The sequence below is a fragment of the Ruditapes philippinarum genome, unplaced genomic scaffold (assembly GCF_026571515.1).
Source record: "Ruditapes philippinarum isolate M1 unplaced genomic scaffold, ASM2657151v2 ctg1473_1_1_1_1, whole genome shotgun sequence".
Lineage (NCBI taxonomy): Eukaryota > Metazoa > Mollusca > Bivalvia > Venerida > Veneridae > Ruditapes > Ruditapes philippinarum.
In genome coordinates this window covers 16,633-42,483 of record NW_026859905.1, presented here as the reverse complement: position 1 = coordinate 42,483, position 25,851 = coordinate 16,633, and the positions used below count along the sequence as shown (strand labels likewise).

Sequence of the window (25,851 nt, the reverse complement as noted above, 5' to 3'; positions counted from 1 at the left end):
AAATGGATAAACGATTGATTCACCGACAGATGGTCGCTCTACAATGAACAAAAAAGATCATACTTTTAACATAAGATCATTTAAGTAGAACCTCTTTTCTTTCACTACCTGTTTCGGTTTTTATACCATTAATGGATCGAATTATTTATAACAATCACTAATTAATCGTTTCATATTCTGAAATAACTAAACTGAAACATAAGAACAGTGTTTTTTTTAAAGATTTTATTAAATACATGAAAATCAGAAATTGCTACTCATGTTGTTGGCATCGGAGATGAAGAAGATCACTGCGTGGAAATGAAACGTATTCTTAAATGACTGCATACCCACCAATTTCCTTTTTTGTAGGCTAGAATAGGTATGAAAGTATGAATTTCGAAAAAGGAAGATTTTTTCTCTCTCTAAAATTACACCAAGTGAACACGTATTAAGGCTATTGTGGTGGAAACATACTGTAATTGAATAATAGAAAATCCATTTTAAAGTAATGTTGTATTTTCAAGATACTATCAGAATGAACATTCCTGTATGCACGGACAAGGTTTGTGTACCTCTGTGTATTAGCTTCAGATTTTGATAATGGGTTTGCTGACATTTCATTCGATATCAGTTTCATAAACAATTTTGTCGCTACCTCGCTTGAATTGGTGTATTTGAAATCAGCTAATTGTCCTGGAAATTTAGACTTTTCATTAATATATCCTTGTAACTGAAACGACACCCACAGCCGTTTTGCTATTAGAAAGCTATTCTTACATTTTGTGTCCATGTGTTTTTGAAATATTGTAGACGCTATTCCTGTCAAAGTATCTATTCTACATGTCGACAGTTTCTTAATTTGTGTCTGTAGGTCTTCGCTAAATCCTATCCGTGAATATATATAATTCATATCTTTGGAGAGCTCTTCAAGTTTTATTTGTAAAAATATATTTGACTGGCATGGATTACAGAGGATAAAGACCGGTGTCCAGTGGGAATTGCTTTTACGTTCATTCAAATCATCAAACACGTTTTGTAGAAACTCCTGAAAGGATTCTATAAACGGTTGTTCAACAAAGGAACAATTGTTTGTTCGTTTCAATGTACTATTATTTGTTTTAAAGCCGAGGTATGACTTATCAACATAAGCAGAATATATCCGTGCGTAAGGGTCGCGACCGATCAGAACGATTTTCATTGCTTGTCTGGATAATCTTACTAATTTGTTATTACATGTCTCTTTAACTATGTGAAGTTCTCGTCTGTCTTTTTTTACAATAGAATCTATGTCTGAAATTCCAGATTTCAAGACATTTATTACCTGCATCCAATATGTAGATCCACATTTCGGAACCTTACAAAGTGAAATATTATAACCCTCAATGTCACAATAATTGTGATGAAGAAATGTGAAGTTATTTGGTTTTGTTAATCCATCCGTTTCACAGATGTTTTTGACATGCTCTATACGGTTTTCATATTTTAAATGTAAGTCATTTGAATGGTGGTATACATCATAACCGTTTGCTGTTCTGATCTCGTTCGTTCTTTCACCAATTATCGTCAATTCTGAAGAAAACGTAAAAAAATAATTAAAACAAAACAGTTGTCTCAAAACCATTAAAAGTAACACTGAATAAAACCATTGAAAGTTAAACCATTCAGAAAAATCAGAGCACTTCCTCTTTTACTTCCATGTCTTACATCTTACGAAAAGCAAGCAAGCAACAACAAATAATTTCCCTGAAAATGACAAAATAAATACCAAAGAATTATGCACCAGGGCACTTAATGACAATAGTTCTGTAACAATTTGGTAGAAATCCCAGAAAATGTAGGAACGGTTGCATAATCATAATATATACAAGAAAAAAAAAACTTGCTGCGCTTGGGATTTGAATCTCAGATCTAGTAAATATGAAAACTGTATTCTTTTATGCATGACAAAATAATTTAGTTAAATATCAAGGTCATAATACTAACACAAATGACCAATTCACAAAATCCCGACTCTTGTGACAATATTGATTATGTGAAAGCTTTGAGTTGCGCATTGAAGGATATTTTTCTATATTCACATCTTTAAAAAAAACAACAACAACAAAGGAACATAAATAGGTTAAATAGTTAAATTACAATGTGGCAATGCACTTTGGGACAACTGTAAAGGTTTAGTTTAAATTTGTCGAGAAATTCAGGAGTTCAACGCACAAAAATTTTGAACGCCCGCCCGACATTATCAGTATTTTCTTCCAGAAACCCTGGTAAATAAAAGTTTCAAAGTGAACATTTACTCATATAACACTTCAAATCAATACAAAAAGTGACTTAAATAAGTGTATATCACATTATTACGAAACGGTACATTAGGCATTTTATGGCAGCAAATATTTTAATAATAACATTGAAAGCCCGAACGTATATACTTAAATAATCCAATTTTTGAAATTACATAGCATTAACCTTATCTAATTTGAAAGCTCGATCATTATAGGACAACTTTGCCGCGAGTCTTAATATTAAAATTGATATCGACACTATAATCATCCAAATACACATTGCGGAGACAGTAAGTAATCGTTATATTACATTGTAACAATACAATACAATACAATAAAATACAATACAATATAAATCGTATAATGCAAATGCAATGCAGAGCAGTAAATTGCAAATACAGCACAACGCAATGCAATACCAATAAAAACATATATTAAATATCTATATCTATATAATTAATTAAAAACATAAGAATACATGTACTATGCAAGCAGAACATACCTCTGTCATTGTAATATTTATTCACAAGAGAGAATTGTATCAGAAACGCTGCTACCAGAATCAGCAAAAAAATCCTTAAACGTTTTCTCACTACAGACTCTGTCACTCTATATGATAACACGTTATGTAACAACCAACCTTGACATGTATTGTTCATTGTTCCTTTCAGCTTTATCACCGTGAATATGATTACATTAATTTTATTTTAAATAAATAATTTGGGTTTTTTTTTGCCTAAAGTTATATAATTTTCCACTTTATAAAAAAAGTCTGCGTGTTATTACAGTAGTATTAGACTACATGCAATTGAAATCAAAGATTTTTTTGTTGAAATGAAACAGTGGGTTTGATACGAAAATTGCAGATATGCTAAAATTAAATGACATAAGAAGCGTATGGCATATCACATGAATTATAAATTGAGTGGAACCCAAGGTCACGTGGTCGTTTATGAGATTGTTACGCTTGAATAAGGTATCAAAACGTTATATTGCAGTATATTTATGACGTGGTAATGCAAGATTATCCTTTTTACTCAGCAGGAAAAAAAATCCACAAATGCGTAGAGAGGTCATGTCACACGTGTACGACATTCTTTTAGGTAATATACGCAGCTTACCAAAGGTTAGTCTTATGGAATGGTCGTAATAATTAGAGTTTATGTCAGGCTGACCTAGATTAACAAAGAGCAATGTGTTTATTGGATAACTGACATTAACACAGATGTTTAATTAATTGTAGCAGTAAAGCCTTCTAAGGTTAGTCACATATTATTTTTTACGTAATAAAATATGTCTTGTATTGGTAACAAAAAAAGAGTTATTGGCACAAAACCAGGTTTTTCCAGCTTGATCTAAATCCCTTCAGAAATGTTATACTTTTACTTACAATTCGAAACAAAACAATCAACACAATGATTTCTAAATAAATCGAATCGCATAAACCATACTATATATGACAGGAGAAAGTTTGGTAAATAGAAAGATTTGCACTTACACCCGCCCGCCGACATTCACAAACATGTATTTTCCTTCGATCAACCTGGTTATCAAATCAATCAAAACAACCTGACATATAACAACATATTGAGCATAGTAAGGAAATTGTTAGGAAAGAAGAATGAGTATTATAAATAAAATATAGCTCTCATTTTGAATTAAATCGTTACCATCATTGGTATTCCTCGTCAAAATAATGCAGCGAAATTGTTTATTTCTGCAACATATAGAACTTTTGCATATTGTAGGAAAAATAATTCTATTTGAATGGTTTACCAGCATATTGTTGATATTGTAATTATTCTGTTTGCAGAAACATTTTTCTTATCATTTTCTTATCATTTGGATCTAATTTTAATGAAATAGGATATACATTTAGTTTGATTTTGAAAGACTGGAACGAAAGTATTTTCATCTGCGAGTAATATATTAGCTAGATTGCTAACATCTACTATTCATACATGATGTTCATTGATGATCATACATAAATGGTATACAAGAGAGTTATAAGAACAAGTTGCACCTCTAGCTAAGACACACAAAACATACAAAAATGCTAAGTTAACTAGTTTATTGGCGGAATAAATCTCATTCATATTTGAGTAAATATTTGAACAGATGTCCAAAACATACACAATTATCATCTAGAAAGTCGAAATGCTTCATTTCATTTAAAAGTAGAACTTTATGACAGTTTTTATACAAATTTACGACCCTTGAGCTCATACACATAGTCTTAACAAAGCATTCGTCCTCTTTATTTGTTTTCAAAATAACCTAATCGGACTAAAATGTGCGAAATTGTTTAAAAGCTGATAACGCCGTCCAATAACATCACTTACTTCCGTGTTTATCAATATTAGTTATCCAATAATTCACCTATCATAGCGACAAATCATTCACCTATCATAGCCTATTGAAGACGTTAATAATGTTATATATAGGTAATGGAATAAATGGTGGCAATAAAATATATTACACATTCCATATCATGATAATCGAATACTTGTAAACCTAAAACCCATATAAGTCTGAAGGTCACACATATAGCAGATTGAAAATTACTTAACAGATTTTATTTAAATTTTGCATGATCTTGAAACATTTAAAGCAAAACAAAAATTAGGGGTCACTGGCATAGTTTTTTTAGTTATCTGCCCTTGAATTTGGAAATTGTGCCTATATCAAAAGCATATAACATTTTTTCATGTCGCTGACTTTATTTTGGGTAATTTGAAGAATTGGTAATAAAAGCACGCATTTAAAAAAAATCTTCATTACATATGCCATTTTCTAAAGAAAAATGAAATTTTGTATTCGGTGACTTGCTAAAAATGTTTCTGTCAATTATGCAAAGTTTTAAGCGAATTTTGTGATATAATTTTCAGTCTACTACTGTATGGCCGCTCGGGTTATTTATTTATACAAACAACCGTTTATATACGGCCATATTATCTGTCAAAAATCTTTATAACTAAAATGGAGATGTCATGTGTTTAGAAAGATTACCGATGGCATTTTTTGAGAATCAAATTGAAGTTATTGAATCTTATTTAAAGCCTAAAGTCATTAGAACTTCACCTTAAGAGTTTCACCTTAAATGCAACTATTTTCTGGTGGTATACATCTAACATGTTCTAAAACCATTATACGCTCGTACAAACTTACGTTTGCAACGTCTTTATTCTGCCAGATATTTTGCGTACTTACACATGAAGCACATAAAAACATTTCGTCCACAAAATATTAATAAAAATAAACAAACTAATTAACAAACCAAAAATAATAAAAAAAGAAAAATGGTGCTAGATGTGATAAATGTTTAAAAGACATTGAACCGTTGACATATCTCTAAAAGCGAACACACAAAGTTGATATTTGAGCCGTGTCATGACAAAACCAACATAGTGCGTTTGCGACCAGCATGGATCCAGACCAGCCTGCGCATCCGCGCAGTCTGTCCAGGATCCATGCTGTTCGCTTACCAACCCTATTACAAGTAGATAAACTGATAGCGAACAGCATGGTTCCTGATCAGACTGCGCGGATGCGCAGGCTGGTCTGGATCCATGCTGGTCGCAAACGCACTATGTTGGTTTTGTCATGGCGCGGCTCATTTTATCTACAAAGGGAAAGAAATGCTGAATATCAGTTTTAAATTAAACATAGATTAAGTCTCTTTCCATTTGAAAGAGGTAAATATTAAAAACAATAAAGATAAATAAAGACAATAAGATAAACTTTAAAAAATACCATTAAAGAACAAACATCAATTTTGTGTTATTATATTTTCTAATACAAACAATGTATTGATAAATGTAAAAAAATGTTTCATTTTATTTGATAAAAAAAAATCCAAGAAAAAAAAGTTACAAAATAAAAAATTCAAATCTTCTTCGGCTTTATAAAAAATACTGCTATTACCTGTCATTGAAATCCATAAATGGAAGGCGCAAAGTGCTGTAAACTTTTTTTTTCAAAACATTATATTGTTTATTCATTCAGAAATATGTGCTTGCGAAAGGCTTGCCAAAATAGCTTAATTTAAGGTAATATGAAATTATGCGTACTTCAATTAGATGAAATTTTAGAAAAAAAATAGCCAATCATTCTATTTTACAATACATACCAACAAAGATGAGGTCAACCTCACAGGCACGAGTATCGGACCTGGGAAAAAATATGACTACATTGATAAAAAAATCTCTGTGTTCCTCTTAAATGTGTCAAAAACCAAAAAACAGGTGAAACATGAGCCCCCTTAAAATATACTATAAGTTAAGATTAACTATAGTATATTTTTAAGGGGGCCCATATTTCAATTTTTTGTTGTTGTTTTTTAACACATTTAAGATGAACACAGAGGTTTTTTTATCAATGTGATTATATTTTCTTCCCAGGTCCGATACTCGTGCCTGTGGTCAACCTCGTATATGTCTAATGATTTGCAAATGTAAAGTGTATGAATAATAGTTAACATTTAAAATTATGAGTGTTTGTCAAAACAATCAAATTATGTTTGTTTTAGGATCAAATCTTATTTGCAATAATTGTTGTTGTTTGATGTTTCTATGTTTTTTAAGATATTGTTCTGAACGCCACATTTAATTTTAAGATATGTTATTTGTCTTAGCGATGGCATATATTCAAGTTTTACTTTTTTAAATAAAATTATTATTATTATTATTATTATTATTATTATTATTATTATTATTATTATTATTACTTTTATTATTATTATTATTATTATCATCATTATTATTATTATTATTATTATTATTTATGATATAGACTGTTACACGGTCCTACCATCATATCAATATGTTTTAACTGTTTCTATAAAATATGTAATAAACTGCACACTTTTTATTTTCTAACGTTTATAAAGTTTTCACATTGTTTTAGAAGGGACTGTTGTGTTTAATAAACTTTTGTATATATTTTTATATGAATGAATTGTGGTTTTTTTACTCACGCAAAGTTTTCCGATTAAGTATAAAACTATTTTCACTGTCATGCTGACGTTAATTATAATGTGGAATGTAGACACAGCTACGTATGTTTATTTACCTACAATTGTTCCACGGCATTTCGTTTATCAAAGTCGTAGGTGTAAGTTTTCTGGTCTAATTGATGTTAATGTGACATTTGAAAGGGCATTCTCTCACAATATTGTTTGTCAATGAACATTTAATAAATGTAAACAAGTGATTGCTTGATTAATAATATATCCATTATATAGTTGACAGTATCTACTCTGTAGTATGCTGTAGGCATCAAAATCTTATCACTTTATAGCCGAAGGTGTCAGGGTTTTAACAGTGGCTACTTTAAGTCATAAATCCGTTCCATTGGTCTATTCTGTAATAGTGCGCATCAGCAATCAAAGGACACACTTAAACATCTTAAAGCTGGGCGACAGGCTGTAAAACCATTTCCAGTCTTACAAGCTTAAAACAGTGTTAGAATCTATTTAAAAATAAATTACACAATCGATAAACATTTACCGTATTGACTGCATGCTACCTACATAAATTAAACAGAAACGCTATTGCTTCAAATATTTATATTCATACCTACTAAAAATTAGACAAATTGTTTGGAAGGAAATGCAATCTTAACATTTCATAAATTCATGAATGAAAATTCTGAATGAACCCATTCATAGGATTGTTTATGTTAAACAAAAAAAAATACAATTTTTCATTATTATTAATTTTTCATTAGAGCTACCTGAAAAAAACAAACATCTGAACGTTCCCTGTTTAAATATGGTACCGGAAGTAATACATTTTTGTATTTGATATGCTATTTCAAGAGTTTTTAATACAAATAAAGGATAAAAATCTATATCATAGAAGTCAAAAATAGAAAGAGACTATAATTAAATTCGCTATTTCGCTATTGAAACAAATTATGATATTTTTATCCGCTGATGACGTCAGCAATCAAATTCAAAATTACATTCCAATATCGTCTTGTACTTACAAATAGACGATGATAGTAGAGTATAATATGATGTCTAATTAAACCCGCTCCTCCCAAGTCACCGTGAACGTCTGCAGTAACCAAACAACGGCTTTAGGTCCCAATTATACACTCTTATAACGGAATGTTTCGGATTATATTTGATACACGACAGAAAGTTAAATATGGCATCATGAAGTGCTACTTATGATCAAATTAAATATTTTGTTTATTTCAAACAGTCCTTCATTGACGTTAGTCAAAAATGATAACAAAAATTGATTTTAATTTTCAAGATATTTTTACAATATTATAGGAAGTAATTAATGTCGAGGGAGAGGAATCAGGAGAGGACGGAAAATTTTCTTGGGTTTATCAGACTCCCTTCTGTGATGTCGAAATACACGGTTGCCATTGGTATTTCATGATAGCATTCTCTTAAATTAAATTTCTACATCAATCCTTTTTTGGAAATTTGAAAAAATCCAGAAAATCGGGGCTCCCGTATACGAAAAAGTATTTAAAAGAATAGAACCAACGAAACAGTATGCATTGTCTAAGAACGAAAAGAAAAGATATTTCCATCTCGAAATAACAAATATGTCAACAATTCTGCTTTGGTTAAAGGTATGTACTATTTTGTTTGAATTCGTTTTTCTTATCTATCTATACATAATATTGATTGTTATTTTACGGAAAAATATCGTTTGATATGTAACAATTTAAAACTGTGTTAGCTTTAATAAATCTCCCATTTGCATTTAATAGTAGTATTCGTATATGGAAACAACTTCATTTGACATGTTATATGTAACTTATAACACTATCATTATTCATTATCAAAAGGAATTTTATTTTAAATATTGACAATCAACCTGCTAAATTTGCTTAGACATGTGCTATTACATTAACAATTTCAATGGTTATCTCTGAAAAAAAGATCGCATTGTTTTAACACATCATGGACACACTTCTCTACTCCCAGTTAATAATTTACTAGTTATGCTTTTTTTGCAAATTTTGCTTGGCTTGCTTGGTATTTGAGTTATTTCATCTTCATTTATTTCTTTTTTCTAGCTGAACTTAAATAGTTTTCACTTGTAGTGGTTATGCCATTGTTTGAAGTAATTAGAAACTATTTTTGCAGCCGAAAGGTTACTTTCTAAGTTTAAACTCTTTGGTGTAACTGTTGGAAGCAGTACAAGTATATTTGTTTAAAGGTCTCTTGGCAAACAACTAACCGCGCCACAAGCAATTGTTTGTCAGCTGTCTGAAAAGCATTAAATTTCGTTATAATTGTGTTTCTCACTGATAATAAACGTATACTCTTACAATACATAGACTAACAATACATAGATAGCAATGTCCTCCATAAGTGCCCTCTAACATTATATTCGTTACAAGTTTACTCAATTATTGAAGCACAATTACGTGAATTAAAATTTGAAATTTAGCAACTATAAAGAGTTAGAAGCTGTAAAATCCATTTGAATTTCATTTATAAATTGCACTATCATCGGTTCGAAAGAAACTGTAAACTGCCCCCTTAAGGAATCGTCTGATCTTATTGTTGTTCGTAGCAAACGATAAAACGTTTGCATTTTTAAACTATGTGCAAGAGATATAATAATAATAATAATAATAATAATAATAATAATAATAAAATAATAATAATAATAATAAAATAATGCCAGTTGATTTTGATCTGCACTGGTTACATGGGTAGAATCTGTTTCATGAGGCTAGTTTTTAATATATATGTTATACTTGAAATACATATTTTATATATTATACTTAAACTAAATGTTATACAAAGGTAATTTTATGTTATATTCAGTTAAAGTGATACCATAATAACGTTAATATTATTATATTATGTTATATACTTAATGTTATTCTTATTTAACGTTTAACTCTCTTTTGCGAGAAGTTTTATCATTACAAAATATTTTATTTTCTTTATAAAATCAACAGTATTATTGATTGAAAATGAATAAATGTATACTTTCCAATTTGGAAAGAACTTGTTAAAGAAACATCGAAATAGCTCTACAAAATGTAGAAAACATACTTGCTGAGATACTTATTACATAGATAACTTTATTGATATTTACTCGAAGCTCCGAAGTTCTGCTGATTTAGAAGCTTAAATATATATGAAAGTTTTCTTTACATCAAAATGAAAAAAAAACATAAAAAACATTCCGTTCCAAAAAGTTAAAGAAACAAACTTGAAATGACAATTTTGTATGTTCGCAACTTGTACAGTTTGTGCGCACGTATCCTGATGAAATTATCCGCAAGTTTGTATAAATATGACACTGTAGTAATCAGCTTATATAAGAAAATGATATTCTGTAAGGACCTATGATTTACACGGATTTACGGGATCTTGAAGAGACACTCAAGGAACAGCCATATGACGTACATCTTGGTTTACTTCAAGTATCCAGACACTATTTTATAACTGTAATATTCTTCTCAAGTTTATCAAGACATTCTTTGTTGATAAACATCATTCGATATTTAAGAAACATTTGGTCTGTCTAAGTCCTACAATGAACTTTAAACTCGTTTGAAAGTTATTGTTGGAAGTACTAAACAAAATGGTTAATCAAACAGTTACATCACTGGTACCCGATCGATATATTAACTGTTGATTAACCTGTCATCACTGGCGAAAGTTTTTTTTTTTTTTTGCACCAATAGCAATGTCAAGCGTGATTTGACAAAATTTAGTTAAATTGCTTTAAAATAAGTGTAGTAGTTATGTGATTATGTTTGTACTATTCATTACATTGTTGATAGGTGGTTGTAATGATAAATGTGATTTATTTCACACCCTGACCACGAGCGCCTATAATAATATCTTCCAGTATTTATTCTGCGAGGCAACTCCATCATCAATTTCAATTTAACTACTGATAATCTTTCAACTAGTAATTAATATTAAATATTTCATTTTTCCTTACCTACTGCTATTGGAGGGATAGTTTAGGTGTAACCCTTTACATTTGGGTAAACTAAAATTTGAGTTAATAAAATAAATACACAGACAGAAAAAGTGATCAGTTGAGAGAATATACTACTACATACAATGTGACAATGTGGTGGATGGGTGAACCATTTCTAAAAGTGCATATTACGTTTTGAAACATAATTGTTTAATTTGAAATGGTAAATTTATAGTGCATGGAAATAAACTATAAAGTGATAATGATATTATGTAATGATGGAGCTGAGAATAATGGTTGTCATATGATAAAGATAATAATGATGGTAATAATGATGATGCTGATGATAATTATGTTGGTGATGATTTGATTTTACTGTTTTATTCATAATGAACCTATTTTGCTGTATTGTAAAATCATATGTTTAAATATCATATTATATGTATTTTCAGATATTTATTCTCACAATTTTGTCAAGAAGCGAATGTTTTGTATACAGTAACAGTGGTATAATGTCATGGGCAAGAGTGTGGAGAAATATGAATACAGTCAGCAACGACATCAACTTGAAGTCAAGCTGTCCGTGGACTATTGTCAGAGGTACCCCGCAGTTATTGCACATTCCTGAAAAAGAAAGACATTGGTGCAAGAACTGTTGCATCGACTTAAATCAAAGCAACGCTTCACATCTTATCATCAATCCAAGAGGCCAATGTCGCCAGATGAAAATTGGTGTCCCATGTACAAATGAAAAGGTTGTTGTAGGATACACCTGTGTATACGATGCCACTATTCCAACTGACAAACGTAATGCGGGCCATGGACCAATAGTAAATGGTGACTCGAGACATTTACAAACGGGAAATATAAATGCTATTTTTGATCAAACTAAAACACTGTTTGATAATAGTAAATGGGATAGAAAATCTAGTGTAAAGCCTCCATCATCACACACAACAATAGGTAATATTGAGAGGCACCTTAATCAAAATCAAGTTCAAAATAACAAATACCCTGACAGTGTACATCAGTATAGAGTGCCTCCATTTTCAGATAATGCTCAATTCAGAAACCCTCCATTTCTACAAAACAATAATGCTCAATTCCGTCATGGATTTTCAAATGCATTAAATTTTCAACTTAGACCGCAAGCTGTGATACCAGTATTTATTCATTCACAAAGAAATCTGGATTACGACGGTAAAAATCCAGACGACAAAGTCGACAAAAACTATGACACCAAGTCAGGAAGAAACCACGAGTTCAAGGATAATAAAGATGCTCAATATCAGGCAGGTGATGAAGATAACTCAATAAGTGATAACCTGGACGGTAGATGAAATGAAACGCTGTGCAATTCTGACTACATGTTTATGTTTGACGTATCCAAACATATCTATAAGACTAGCAAATTATTTTTAATGTTTGTTCTACAGTGACCTGTAAAATCAACACTATTAACAGACTGGTAATTCAAAAGGAAAAGACACTGACGTTATTTTGGTGTATTCACAGAATTAACTTTATATACATTAAACTAAAAGCTACAGGGATACTATTTATTTTAGAAACAGTATGTAGAATACCAGTAACTCTAGCAATAAATTCCTAAAAAGAAATCATAGAATAGGTGTGTACTCTTTGTTTGCATGACTATTTTGATCCCTGATGTAAAAATGTATTTCATATAGTTGGCAGTGAGATGTTTGATTTATATGTAGTTATTATGTATTTATATCTTTTATCTCTTATAAAGTGTTTTATTGCGTTACATTGTATCATCTGTATGTATAACATTTGTTTTACAATTGTACCAACAGAGGAGCAGGTTTCTTCTTAAATAAACATTTAATTTGCATTTCTTACATTGTTGCTTCTTTTTATATAATGTCTCAAAACAGATAAAGCATAATGGCGGCTATTCATAACGTTGAAATCATTTGCAGTTAAAATGTATTGCAAATTTCAACTGTATATATAATATACATACTGTTGATAAACGCGAAAGGATAGTGTTGTAGAAAATGTGACAAATTAATTGCTTTACAGTAATGATAGCAATTGCTGGAGAAAAAAGGTAATGAATAGACCAATTTCACAGATTTTATTGATGATACAAATGACAGCAAGGATGAATGCAGTGTGAAATCTCAAAAGGCAACCGGTGTAGTCAGGACGGAGTTATCTTCCGTACTTCATTCCGAAGCCGCCTGAAACAGTCAAAATGATACATTTAAACAAAACAATAACACAATGTTTAAAGTCTTAGCACTTATATGGTGCCTAAAATCACTATGTGTATAAAGTTTGGCTAATTATAAATAATTTATAGAACTACACGTCAAATCCCAATTTATTTCACAAATACAAGCTAACTTCACTAATAGTCTTTCTAATATACCGCATGGTATGATATATCATTAATTGATAACAAAAGATGTTTGCGTGGTAAATATATACCTACCATCTATCATTTATCTAAATTAAATACATATACTATAAAGCATATATATAAACATTGCTTTGCTGTTGAGAGAAAGTGTTAGAATAATAGCAGAACTTCTTGTACCAGTAAATAAAAAAAAAGACTTTGAACATAATGTTTATAAATTGAACAAATAGGTAATGAGCTATTTGTAACGGTACAAATAAGTAAAAATGTCAGTAAATAGACTTAAAAATGAAATAAAATATTCATTTCTCTATTACTATCTCAGATGTTTGCATTTGCTAATAATTTAACGATTTTCAGCTTAATATCCTTTCTCATCCCTGATTTTCTACAAATTAACTTCAGTAAAAAGCAACGTTCGTGTCAGTTGAAGTCTAAAGACAAAATATGAATAGGGTTATTGCGAGATAATAACATGGATTCAAAGGATTGTAGAATAATATATCCCCACTATGCCGTCTGTCTAGTAACTATAAAAGCCAAATCTACATCTATTTCCGGTTATAAATGGGTTATTGATGTACCACATAAGAGCAGATAATAAGATGATCAAACATCTTTTTTGTGCATCATTCCAATGTTGTCACCACCCGCAACTATAACGTGACCTTCTGTTGGATCATCTACCCCTGACGTGACAATCATTACATTTTCACTCGATGACATCATAAGGTCATGTGCAGGTGACCCATCCACATTTGAAATGACAGTCACTGGATGTACTGGCTCGGTCATGTAAAAATGTTTAGCAGAGGCGGCCCTTGCATCATCGAATATGCCTTCTGACATTCTTGCCGGGTCGTCTGATTTATTTAACACGTTGTGTTAACAATATGGCGTCATATTTTAATACACTATTCTCATGGGCAAAAACATTATAATTCTATAACCGCCTAAATTATAATAATATTTACTAAGTGTTTGTTTATAATGAGAAACTGGCACAGGCCTACTCATTGATGAAGCAATATGGACAGAATTTATTTAAGTTTTATATAGAATTGTGTTATCAAAATGAATCTCACTAAGTCTAAAATGAACATACGAATGTATATACAAAATACTTTCAATGAAATTGCTAAAGGATTCACCTTAAGCCTGAAGTAAAATTTGCAAGAAAAAACGTTATAAAGGAAATAACTTTTTTTTAAATATACTCGGCCGAAATTAACTATTGGAACAACGTGATAATACAAACTAAATCGGATATTATTTTACACTCTTTCCGGAAATTAGGGCTGATGTTTTTTGAACCCGGCACATATATATTTGGATATTTATTTCTCCATCTTTTAAACACATGTATGTAATTTATCTATTATGAATTTGTTGTAAATAACTCAATGGAAGCAATGTCCAGTCTTCTTTAATTACAGTGTCATTTGTAACGGAGAAATTACACCTCGCCGAAGAATCGAACCTGTGACATACTCTCCCTATTTAGCTAAGCGGGCGGACTTTATTATTCAAACCGCTGAAAGTCATTGTGTTAATAGATACCTAAAGCCGAAAAAGAATGACCACTATTGTTTAGTTTTATGAAAATACATTTTTATTTCACCACTGTATGGGAATGCTTCTAGAGTAATTAGAGGAATCAATGTCTTACCGGTTATTATTAACGGAGAGCGAACCTTTGTTCAATTTGTCATTTGTAAAAGGGTAGGGCCTCCTCAAAAGAGGTAAATTTGCAATGATCACATTGGTCAGATTATGTGTTTGTGTAATCATTCATAATGGGGTCCAATTAAATAAATATAGGTTGTTACCCTAAATGTGTATTGCCACTAGTTGTTTATCATAAGCGATTTCAACAAGTAGAGAATGCTATGCCAAGATCAAGTATGTTTTAATTAAAAGAAATTTACATATCCTTACCTCTGCCTCCGTTAATATTTCTCATGTTGGTATTCAATATATTCATGTTATTCATCATACGGTTCAACCCATTGTTCATGTTGTTAAACAATCCATTCCAGTTGTTCCTGTTAGAATTGAAACCATTCCAGTTGTTCCTATTGAAATTCAATCCATTCCAGTCGTTGTTGTTAAAACCATTCCAGTTGTTATTGTTGTTCAGATCTGAATGTTATAAACACATATGTTTGCTAAGTATATCATTTCTTCATATTACGTCTACTTATATGTATTTGTATCATCTCAAGATAAATCCAATTCAATATTCACTGGATTAAACATGGTATACATGTTTATAGGAAAAAGTTCATGAAATACATAATAATACTAATTTATTAGTACTCTTATCAATTTAAGAGATTCATTTATGAAAACATTGACAACGATATTTACACATTTATTTGGATATTTAATTCATGAAATGAGGCTTTAATTAAAACATAGGTTTTGGACATTGCATTCATATTTTTCCTCGACATTTCTACCATTAAGTTACGAACTCATTTGAGAAATCAACTGAAATTAAATGAAGTGTTTGGAAAAATACGAAGAATGTACTTGATATTTTTAAATGTATGCATTATTATGACAATCGAAATATTGAATGATTTACGCACCCCAGTTACGATTCATGTTAAACATATTGAAGTCGTTGTTCTGACACACAGCAACACAGATCATCATGCACAAACTGACAGCAACGCCGGTAACCTTCATTCTGAATTCTGTAAAATTAAATGTGCCCAATTTGCAGAATATTGATTCATGTACACTTACAATCAGAACTAGATTTAAACTATAAATGTAAATAGAAATTCTAAACATTATGTTATATTAAATATTCAAAAAATCATTAAGTTATAAATGTCCATGATATTCAAGCGATTGTCGCTTTCATCAAAAGTCAAGTTACTCGAAGAATGTTTCAGATAAATTTTACAGATATAACTTAAGTTAAGATTGATATATGTAAATGCACATTGTACGTCTTCTATATATGCATTTTATTTTGTAACTGTTATGAAAGATAAATATAAGAATATATAAAAAAAATAAACATGCAAATTTAACAAATCTTCATAAACCTAAAGAAGAATATTCTTAGGGAAAAAATATGATAACTTACCAAAGTGCCGAGCCGTAAAGTTAAATTCAGATGCAAAGTTTGAATCAGCTGCACCGATAACTGGGGTTTGCTCTTTATTTATAACGGTGAATATGTGCTATAGCTAGTGAAGGATGTTTAAAGTATGTAAACATGTGTAAAATATGATTTGATGTTACCATTAACAAATATGCTTACAACTAATAAACAATAAAAAGGTAACTATAAAAAAACTAAAGTATTAATATTTTAGTACTAATTAGCACGAAACGGGGCTAGCTAAACACTACGAGGAAGTGACATTTCACTTGACCTGTCTATTGAAAGACTTTGCCGCTTTGTCAATGTGTAAAACAAGGCGCCTCATTTACACCAATGTTGTTTTATTGTTTTGTTATTGGTCATAAAATATGGTTCATCACAGGCATAGGTTGGAGGAAATGTTTTACACAATGCAGTTGGATAGTATTAATTCATCCTCCTTTAAAATGATTGTTACTGAAATATCTAACAAATAATGATCCTTTCTTTTGTATAAACGTAGATTTAGAACATCGTCCATATAGGTGTTACAGTTGTGTACTCGTGCAATAGAATTGCACTCAACAATGTATGACAACTTCAACTGTTCGATTTTGGAAAACCCATTTATAATTATGTTTGCAATTATTTAAAGGCATAGATGTGTTTTTGTTTTGTAAAAATATATAAGGAAATAAACAATTCTGCTATACTACTTGTTGTGTATGCTCATAACTATAATGACATTCATTTGTGTTATTTAGATGAAATAACATTTTACTGCAGTTGACATAAATATTTTTGTAATGATTAATTTATATCTACGATAGAACATTTTTTCCTATTTTCTCGTACGTGTATTCGTGATAATTACTAATAGGTATTACATGTTAAATTGTGTACGTACATGTTAATGTGAGTCGTAATAAGATCGGGCAAGATCGACCTATTATCTTTGATTGGTTAAAAATCGAACACAAACAGTGACAAGGAAATAATGCGGAATAGGAAATACAGGGTTCAAAATGCCTCTCTCTACTGTGAACCTACATATCATAATTTATTTATTCAGTCCAAAAGGAAATAGTATGTTGGAGCGTATATAGTACATATGTACTCCGTCAGAGTCACGAAATAAAGGAAAAAAGCGTAATTTAAATTCCGTTAGTCAACTTGCTGTCCGGGGCAAGGTGCAGTTTGTAGTGTAAAATTTAGCTAATTTTATCAATTCTAGATGAATGTTAACAGCAAAAAGTTGCCTCTTAATTCACATCAGTGTTATATTTTTCGGGATCATGATATTGCATTTTTCATTATCTCTCGTTAACAGACTCAATCATACCGGGTCTGCAATTTTAATATAATATTGTTGTTTTATTGCTTCCGATAGATCAAACCTTTTCCAAGTTTTTTTTTCTTTTAAACTGTGTTAGATTATTTTGCACACGACTAAATGCAACTGTCGTAAAACGAACGTGTAAACTGTGATAGAAAAATATGCTGCAAACTTTAAATATAAAGATACATGTAGTAACATATACACAATATTATGCGCTAATCGGGTTACTGTATTATCATGGAATCTGTCCAAATGGTATTTTTAGAGGCGTTCCGACTATTGCTATGTAAAATCAAGACAAATTACACCGTACAAGGAATTAACTTAGTCACAATTAGGGTAGTCATGGATCGGCAGTCACATGTGGGCGTTTTCCCCAGACAACATCAGCCTGATAATAACGTCTTATAAAGGAAAATACTTTAATTAAAAATTTTAGGTCCTTTTTTACAAAGCAAAAATTTAAAAATTAGGAATTTTCTTAAACTTTGCAGGATTAAAGAAAATCGTGATTAAAACTAACTGATAAAAAAAAGTGGGTCGCCGTCCCACATTTTGTTCAGTGATATGTCTCTGAACACTTTATGGTCACTTTCAGGAGCAGAAATTCAAGAATACCGATACTTAATTCTAATTCAGATTATATTTGTCACTTCTTTTTCAGTCATTGTGCAAAATTTCAAACAATTCTATCTGAAACATATTCTGCTATGCATCAATGTTATTGCATTTTTCTTTTACAAAATGGGCATAACTTGCATAAGCAACAATAGAATAAAATCGGTAAAATCAAACGAAGTGTTGCTTGGCTGTACTTCATTTTTAGTGTTGTTATACTTTTTGGTCCTTTGGGATCATTGAAAATTGTCTACCGCTCCAGCCGGTGCTAGGGGGCGTGAGGGATGTTGCACTTTTTTATTATTCCACATGTATATACTCAGTCAAACCGAACCTATAATTTTCACGTGTGTAACTATTGTGATTAATGCTTCCGAGGGCTCACACAGAGGCAGATAAATTAATAAGTAGGATGGCGACCCCCCCCCCCCCGTTTTTTTTTTGTTTTTTTTTTAATTTATTCCAATCGTGATTCCATAAATCATGCAAAGTTGTTTTTTTAAATTTTCTCTGCTCTAGTTTGTAATAGGTTATAACTTCCTTTTTGTCTTTGTAGAAATGTTAATAAAAATTGCCAATTAGGGGCCTTATACTTTAATGTAAGAGATTATCGCGAGTCTGGGATGGCTTTCTAAAGCTGCTATATAAAATTCTAACGGACACGATGCCCATTCCACTCTACAACTTTTGCGAACTTGATAAATAATGTTGTAGTCTAACAAAAAAATTAAAATAAACAAGACTTTGCGTCTATAGTTTTATCAGGAAATAAACCAACAAGTAAGAAAAACATTTTAACTTTTAGATATTATATACACAACTGGAAAAATCAAATGTAATTCGTGTTATTTAATCAAAAGCAAGAGTTCTTTAACACAATATTACGCATAAAATGTCAACACCGAGACTGATGAACAACTAATTAGCAAAGAAAATGGAAAACTTAATAACTACAAATTTTCTTTCAGAAATTTAACAAGATCGTTCATCGCCCGGATACCGACTTTAAAAGGCATCGGTCCCGCAAAGAAAAATATCATCCCATGAAACCCGTCTTCATAATGAGCAAGATGTACTCGAACTCCAGCCGCCTTGCAGCGCTGATAATACATCAAACCATCATCTCGTAAAACATCATATCCTGCTGTCAAAACGTAAGTATGAGGAAGATCTTTGAAGTCCTCCTCGTCAGCCATTAAAGGAGCGAAGTATGGATCCAGTATTGTTTTCTCCACTGTTTTAGACAGTGCTTCATTGCCGGAGTCTGTTGCCTTCTCCATTTCCCGTAACTTTTCTGACCGAATGTATTCTTTCATGTACCAACGTGGAGAAACGTTGTCTGCATATTTTGACTTCTTTAACGCTGGTGATGTGTGTTGGTTGTCGAGTATCATGTCCATGTACTCGTAACTAATGTTACCGTAATTTAACCAGTACGAAAGCATGGAAACATCACATAACATTCCAGGGATAAAATCTTTATTTTCAATGTAAGAAGGTGTTTGCAAATCAAAAAGTTGCAGACATGGATAGATAGGAATTTGGATTTTGATCTTCTTTTTAAGGCGTAACGAAACTGCCGCGGTTAGATGTCCACCAGCGCTGTCTCCTGATATTGCTACGCGTGTAGAGTCTATTTTTAGCTTTGTTGGGTTCTTTAGAACCCATTCAGTTGCTTTTAAACAATCGTTAAATGGGATTGGATGTGGATGCTCTGGAGACTGTCGGTAACTGAAAAAAATGCAGATATGTTAACAACATTGTCTCTTAAATAATAGTGCATATTATATATCATCCCTTATTTCGTTTTTATCACACACCCGTGCCGATTTTGCGACTCCGTAAAAATGGTATTGCACGGCCGTTCATATATTTTGACGTGACGTCATTAGCGTTATACAAACATAGTGTAAAGACGCGCTAAATGTTAGCGTTATACTATAGTCGCGTCAATGAAAAATGACTCTTATTTCACTTTAAACGGTATTTATTTTGGGTATATGATAAATAGAATATTAAATTCGTGTAAGTTCATTACTGAATTTATTGCACTCGTTGAATAAAATAATATTATGCTCGCCAGAGGCTCGCATAATATAATTTTATTCAACTCGTGCAATAAATTCAGTATTGAACTTACACTCATTCAATATCCTCTATATAACAATAGATGTGTAGATTAGGAATGATTTCTTGTTAAGCTTTACCATAGTATTCAAATTCCAGCAGAACCCCTTCATGACACATATAAAAAGTTGTAAAATAAATTGAGACGGGATCACTATTAAACATTCAAATATTTTCTCAAACTGCAGATTTAAAAAATAAGGATATAGAATCACTCACTTGACTGAAACAACAACCATTCCCACTTTCTTGGCAAGTTCTCTTGTCGCTGGATCGTAAACATCTAAAATTAAACCATTAACTGTGTGACATTAATTCGGGGATGTGTTTTAAAAGGACTCCACTGTTGTTGTTGTTGTTGTTTTTTTTGTAATTGTTTTTTACATGAAGGGACTGGAAAACTCTTTTTTTTTTTAGATTTTCCTGTACCATTCGATAAAGATCTAGATCAGTCGCTTATGTGCACAATTTCATCATTTGCTTACTACGTTTTACCTGGATAATATTTTCACAAACTCCTCACACTGATTACCTCCCTTGGCAGAATTGTAATCACATCTAATCCTGCTGTAAGGGGAGATCACTGCGTAGGAGATTGATATTTTCATATAGCGCGAATTAAGTGACCCAAAAATGAAAAACATTGTGCCACTTTTAGCTCAGATCTGGCTAAGAAGCGTATAGAAATAGATTTTTAATTAATTCTGGGGATTTCTCTCATTTTCTCTACACGCACTTGCATAATGTTTCCATTTAATTGAATCCGTTGATCTTGGCAAGAATTTCAAACTTTATGTTTTAGGCTTTTGTACCTCAGTGGAGTTCCTTTTAATCTCATTATTATATAAGACTCTAAATGGTGTGACCAAGCAATCTGTTGTAAGGTTCTTTTAATTTACGGTTTTTATTGGCTTCATTTTACTTAAGTAGACTTGTGTTATAATAGCTCTTTTTCTCTGAATGTATTACTATTCTAAAATATATATTTAGTTGCGCTGTTTCACAGATTTTAACATCTACATTGACTATTGTTTTAATTAAACATTAAATAATACTTATAATCTATTTAATTGACATACCGACATTAAGCCATGACCATCCGCCACCATGATAATACACGAGAACTGGGCGTTTAGAACCACTGGTGTTTACAGGGTCATATACTCGTACACTTACACCATCAACTTCCATATCGTATATCTATAATAACATTTGAAAATAAAAACAATATTGGCTGAAGTATTGAATACACAAGACAAGCTTGTGAAGTTTTCAAAACGTCGTACACGTCCGAATTTCAATATTTTGTAAGCGATCTTTGCTTTGAAACTTTTCACCATTCCAAGATGCTGCTTAAATGTATAATTATTTTAGGTTCGATTGATAGATAGAGAATATAGTCACAGTACTCTGTTCATGTTCAGCCATTAAGTTATGATTATAGATTCATACTTTTTCTAACTTATCCAGATATACGTAACATCAGATGTCATGTGCCGTGTGGCAGCCTTAAAAAGGTGTCCTATGCTTCACTTCAGTGCTATTATATTTTTCTGGTCCTTCCAGCACTTATAAGTGTTGAAAATTAAGTACTGCTCAAGCCAGTGGTAGAGGTCGTGAGGAATGTTGCACAGACTCAATCAAATCGAGTCTGCAATTTTCATGTAATTATGCTGATTTTGATGCTTCCGATAGATCACTTTTTCCAGATATTGAGAAAATGAAAGGAATAAGATTCGGACCGCGTATTTTCAACAAGTTAAACCTAATGAACAGTTGTTACACAAATTTCTCATAAACGATGTTTACCTCTAGTTCTGGATCTGGACCCAGCCCGAACGGTCTACCAGTGATTAATGTTGTCAGCACAACGTTCACGAGCTTTCTTGTAGGTCGACAACATCCTCCGGTTATACCAAAATTATGCAAGGAAAGTATCTGAAAAAGTTACATGTTACCGTTGATTATTCTATTTTTTCAAAAAAAATGCAAGATTTTTTATTTATTTCGTAACGCAACCTTGGCACTGCAGTAAACGTTTTAGATAGAACCTTATTTTCAGCTTAAAGCGATAAAACGATCGCGCAAGCGTTTGGACTGTGACATATGCGCACTGCAGCTTGAGGCCACTTGCCTATTTCAAAATCCCACAACTATATTTTACTTCATCTTAATATATTTGATCTGCGACTGCCTTGTTCTTACATACTCAGCAACACATCTAGTCAAGATATAAATAGATTCAGAGACATTAAAACAGTTGCGGAATGCTTATAAACTAGCTGAAGCAAAGATACTGAAAAATGTTGCTATGGAGAAATTAGAAATTATTATTTATGAATTTTGGGGAAAATTTGATAAAAAGTGTATGCCATAAACATTAAAAAAACTAAACACTCCAAATATTTTCACATCCTTATACCGCCATGGAGTTTTAGCTTATCGACGTGAATAATATACAGAAGAGGAAAATAAAACAATGTATTTGCACATGCATCGCCCGCTGTGTTGTAAAATTACATACTTCTTTCAATATAAAAAGTTTGGTACGATTTTTATCAAAATCCATAGATTAAAAAGCTTCAAAGTACCTTTATACCAGCATGTTGTGATCATGGTGGTAAACCACACTAAGTGAAATTATATATATGAAGGGTGATCACAGAATAGGGAAGATTGGAGTTTTACTTTACCTCAGACTATTGTAAAAGTGTTTAAATCAATATAGATGGGACTGTCCGTATACATGTTTGTCATTACCTATTTTTTATGAACCAACAAATATAAAATTAGAATTTACTTACAAACTTTCCGTTTGTACGGAGAGCTGTATCTAAGATACGAGCACCCCATACTTCTTTAACCCCTTCAGGAATCTCTGTGTGCATGTATTGGAACAACATAAACATGAAAACAACAGTCAATGACACTGACAGCAGTGTTTGAAATACACCAAGCCATGTTAATGTAGCCTGAAAATAAAACCAACATTTTGATTATCATGTGACTCACCGTGAGGATCTGTACTGCATCTGTACTTTTATCTTTTCTTAATTAAAAAAATCCAATACGTTTAGTACTTTAATTACTGCTATAATATGGGGGTAGGTCTTGATAATATAAAACATTTATAATTATATAGAATTTAAAATCTGATAAGAATTTCACCTGATGCTAGTTACAACAATTCTATAAGTTTGTTTTTTTGGTAAATAGAGAGTAAATGCATTTTCTTTCGTTCTTAAAAGCCTGCAGAAGCACGAGGGCGCTTTTAAAGTCAGAGCCCGTAAATCGAGTAATTTTTGAAAATACGAGGGCTTCTGTAGATTTTCATGCACGAGAAAGGTGCATTAATTTATTAACGCTATTTACACGGTGTGTAATCGTTTCGGGCTTATTTTATAATATTGTGAAATAACCAGGGTAGTCATTGCATTCATCTTTTTTTACATGGCAGTGTGGATATTTAAATATGTATAACTGCGGCGCATGCTTGCGTGATTTTATCCATCAATGCATGTTTCTATAGCCGCGTGCATATTCTTTATTCAAGAATAGGTTTTCTTGCTGTTCAAATTGAGTACTAGTGTCATGAAGATTTTAAATTATACATTCTAACTGTTGAATACTAGTCTAAATTATGACTGAAGATAGTTTAATGTGGAAAATTCAGATAATATACATATCGATAATATGAAATTTGAAAACCATATTTTTTATATTTATAGAAATGAGACGATAATTATATAAAAGAATTGATATAAAAATTATAACGAACCAGATATAAAAAGCACGCAACCGAAGCTTTCCAATTATTAGTTGTCCGGTACAACAAAAACGCTATAACAGGAGTGAAATATATTAAAGTCATTTTTCTGTACGACCAAAGTTGGTTATGATTTATCGTCTGTAGCTACAAGTGGTCAGACGACAATATAAGTACACGTGTTCCGTGAGAACACATAGACTCGGACAGATGGTAGATATCAGACTGTCAGCCTACCGATGGAATTAGATTATTTAATAATATCTAAGATAACAGATAACATGGGAAAACGGATTATGCGTCTTCCAAGCAGAAAGCAAAAACCAAGTGGTTGATTACGGTGGCATTAAAAGTGACATTTGCAATTTTTTTTTTTTTTTTAGTTTTTGATACTTATTTTTATTTTTTTGTTTTTCGTTCATATTTTTTTTTTAGTTTTGCATACATATTTTATTTTAGTTTTGATTACATATTTTTTTTAGTTTTGCATACATATTTTATTTAGCTTTGATAACATATTTTGTTTTGTTTTACATACATATTTTTTTTTAATTTTGCATACATATTTTATTTTTGTTTTTCATACATATTTTATTTTTGTTTTTCGTACATATTTTAGCCAATCAAAACAGTCCTCACATCTCAAAGCAGCCCATAGTTACAATAGTAGCACAGTGGTTTGGTCACATTTCGGCCCATTTTTGGAATCGGCCTAGTCGTTATCGGCCGGGCAAGTCTGGTTTCGGCCGAAAGGCCGACCCTTTTCGGCCCACTTTTTAAATTATAATTATGTATTTTACATAATTATTGTTTTTTTTTATTATTATATACTATTATATTAGTGTCTTTTTGGAAAGGGCTGTTGATTGGTGATCAGTTATTATTCCATGTATATGCACCACTCAACCCCACACCCTGAGAATAGCGGGGGGTGGGGGGCATTGACTTTAAACCAAGCCGACCTCTGGTACAATATTCACCCTGCCGGGGATACTCAGATAATAACATCCCTGCCTTATGCCCCGACACAGCGCAAGGGATGTGGTTAAAAATGACTGGTGTATTACAATAATGCACAATAAAAATCTAAATAGGTCCTTATAATCCCACTGGTTTAGAAAAAAAATGCTTAAAGCTTTGAAGGATTTTTATGAAACTTGGATCAATTGTCTAGCACATCCAGATAATGTGCAGAACTTATATGCCAAGTGTGCCGGCTCAAGGTCGGGCTCACACAAAGAATTGTGACTTGGGTTTCATGCCCGCTCCTTATCTCCTAAGCCCCATGAAGGATTTTCATGCACCTTAAGTCAAACGTTAACTA

At 31.5% G+C, this 25,851-nt stretch overlaps 4 protein-coding genes across 5 annotated transcripts; 1 reads left to right on the top strand and 3 right to left on the bottom strand.

Moving 5' to 3' along the window:
• Positions 1–312: 312 nt before the first annotated feature.
• Positions 313–1,523, bottom strand: LOC132758242 (uncharacterized). The gene has a single exon (XM_060749798.1). It carries the CDS (start codon positions 1,307–1,309, stop codon positions 437–439), a length of 873 nt encoding a protein of 290 aa, XP_060605781.1. The 5' UTR covers positions 1,310–1,523; the 3' UTR covers positions 313–436.
• A 7,066-nt stretch (positions 1,524–8,589) lies between these two features.
• Positions 8,590–13,040, top strand: LOC132758259 (uncharacterized). The gene is made up of 2 exons (XM_060749822.1): positions 8,590–8,855; positions 11,635–13,040. The coding sequence occupies exons 1-2, from the start codon at positions 8,829–8,831 to the stop codon at positions 12,520–12,522; spliced, it is 915 nt and encodes a 304-aa protein (XP_060605805.1). The 5' UTR covers positions 8,590–8,828; the 3' UTR covers positions 12,523–13,040.
• A 231-nt stretch (positions 13,041–13,271) lies between these two features.
• On the bottom strand, positions 13,272–17,204 carry LOC132758258 (bifunctional endo-1,4-beta-xylanase XylA-like). 2 transcript variants are annotated; one of them, XM_060749820.1, is made up of 5 exons: positions 16,678–17,204; positions 16,169–16,276; positions 15,513–15,716; positions 14,159–14,437; positions 13,272–13,392 (listed from the first exon to the last, which is right to left on the bottom strand). In XM_060749820.1, the coding sequence occupies exons 2-4, from the start codon at positions 16,266–16,268 to the stop codon at positions 14,184–14,186; spliced, it is 558 nt and encodes a 185-aa protein (XP_060605803.1). In that variant the 5' UTR covers positions 16,269–16,276; positions 16,678–17,204; the 3' UTR covers positions 13,272–13,392; positions 14,159–14,183. The 2 variants fall into 2 exon arrangements, with proteins under 2 accessions (XP_060605803.1, XP_060605804.1); XM_060749821.1 differs by lacking the exon at positions 14,159–14,437 and having other exon boundaries at positions 16,678–16,902.
• Positions 17,205–19,390: 2,186 nt separating this feature from the next.
• On the bottom strand, positions 19,391–24,731 carry LOC132758247 (neutral cholesterol ester hydrolase 1-like). The gene is made up of 6 exons (XM_060749803.1): positions 24,540–24,731; positions 23,566–23,733; positions 22,571–22,699; positions 21,841–21,961; positions 20,981–21,044; positions 19,391–20,365 (listed from the first exon to the last, which is right to left on the bottom strand). The coding sequence occupies exons 1-6, from the start codon at positions 24,630–24,632 to the stop codon at positions 19,585–19,587; spliced, it is 1,356 nt and encodes a 451-aa protein (XP_060605786.1). The 5' UTR covers positions 24,633–24,731; the 3' UTR covers positions 19,391–19,584.
• Positions 24,732–25,851: the final 1,120 nt, after the last annotated feature.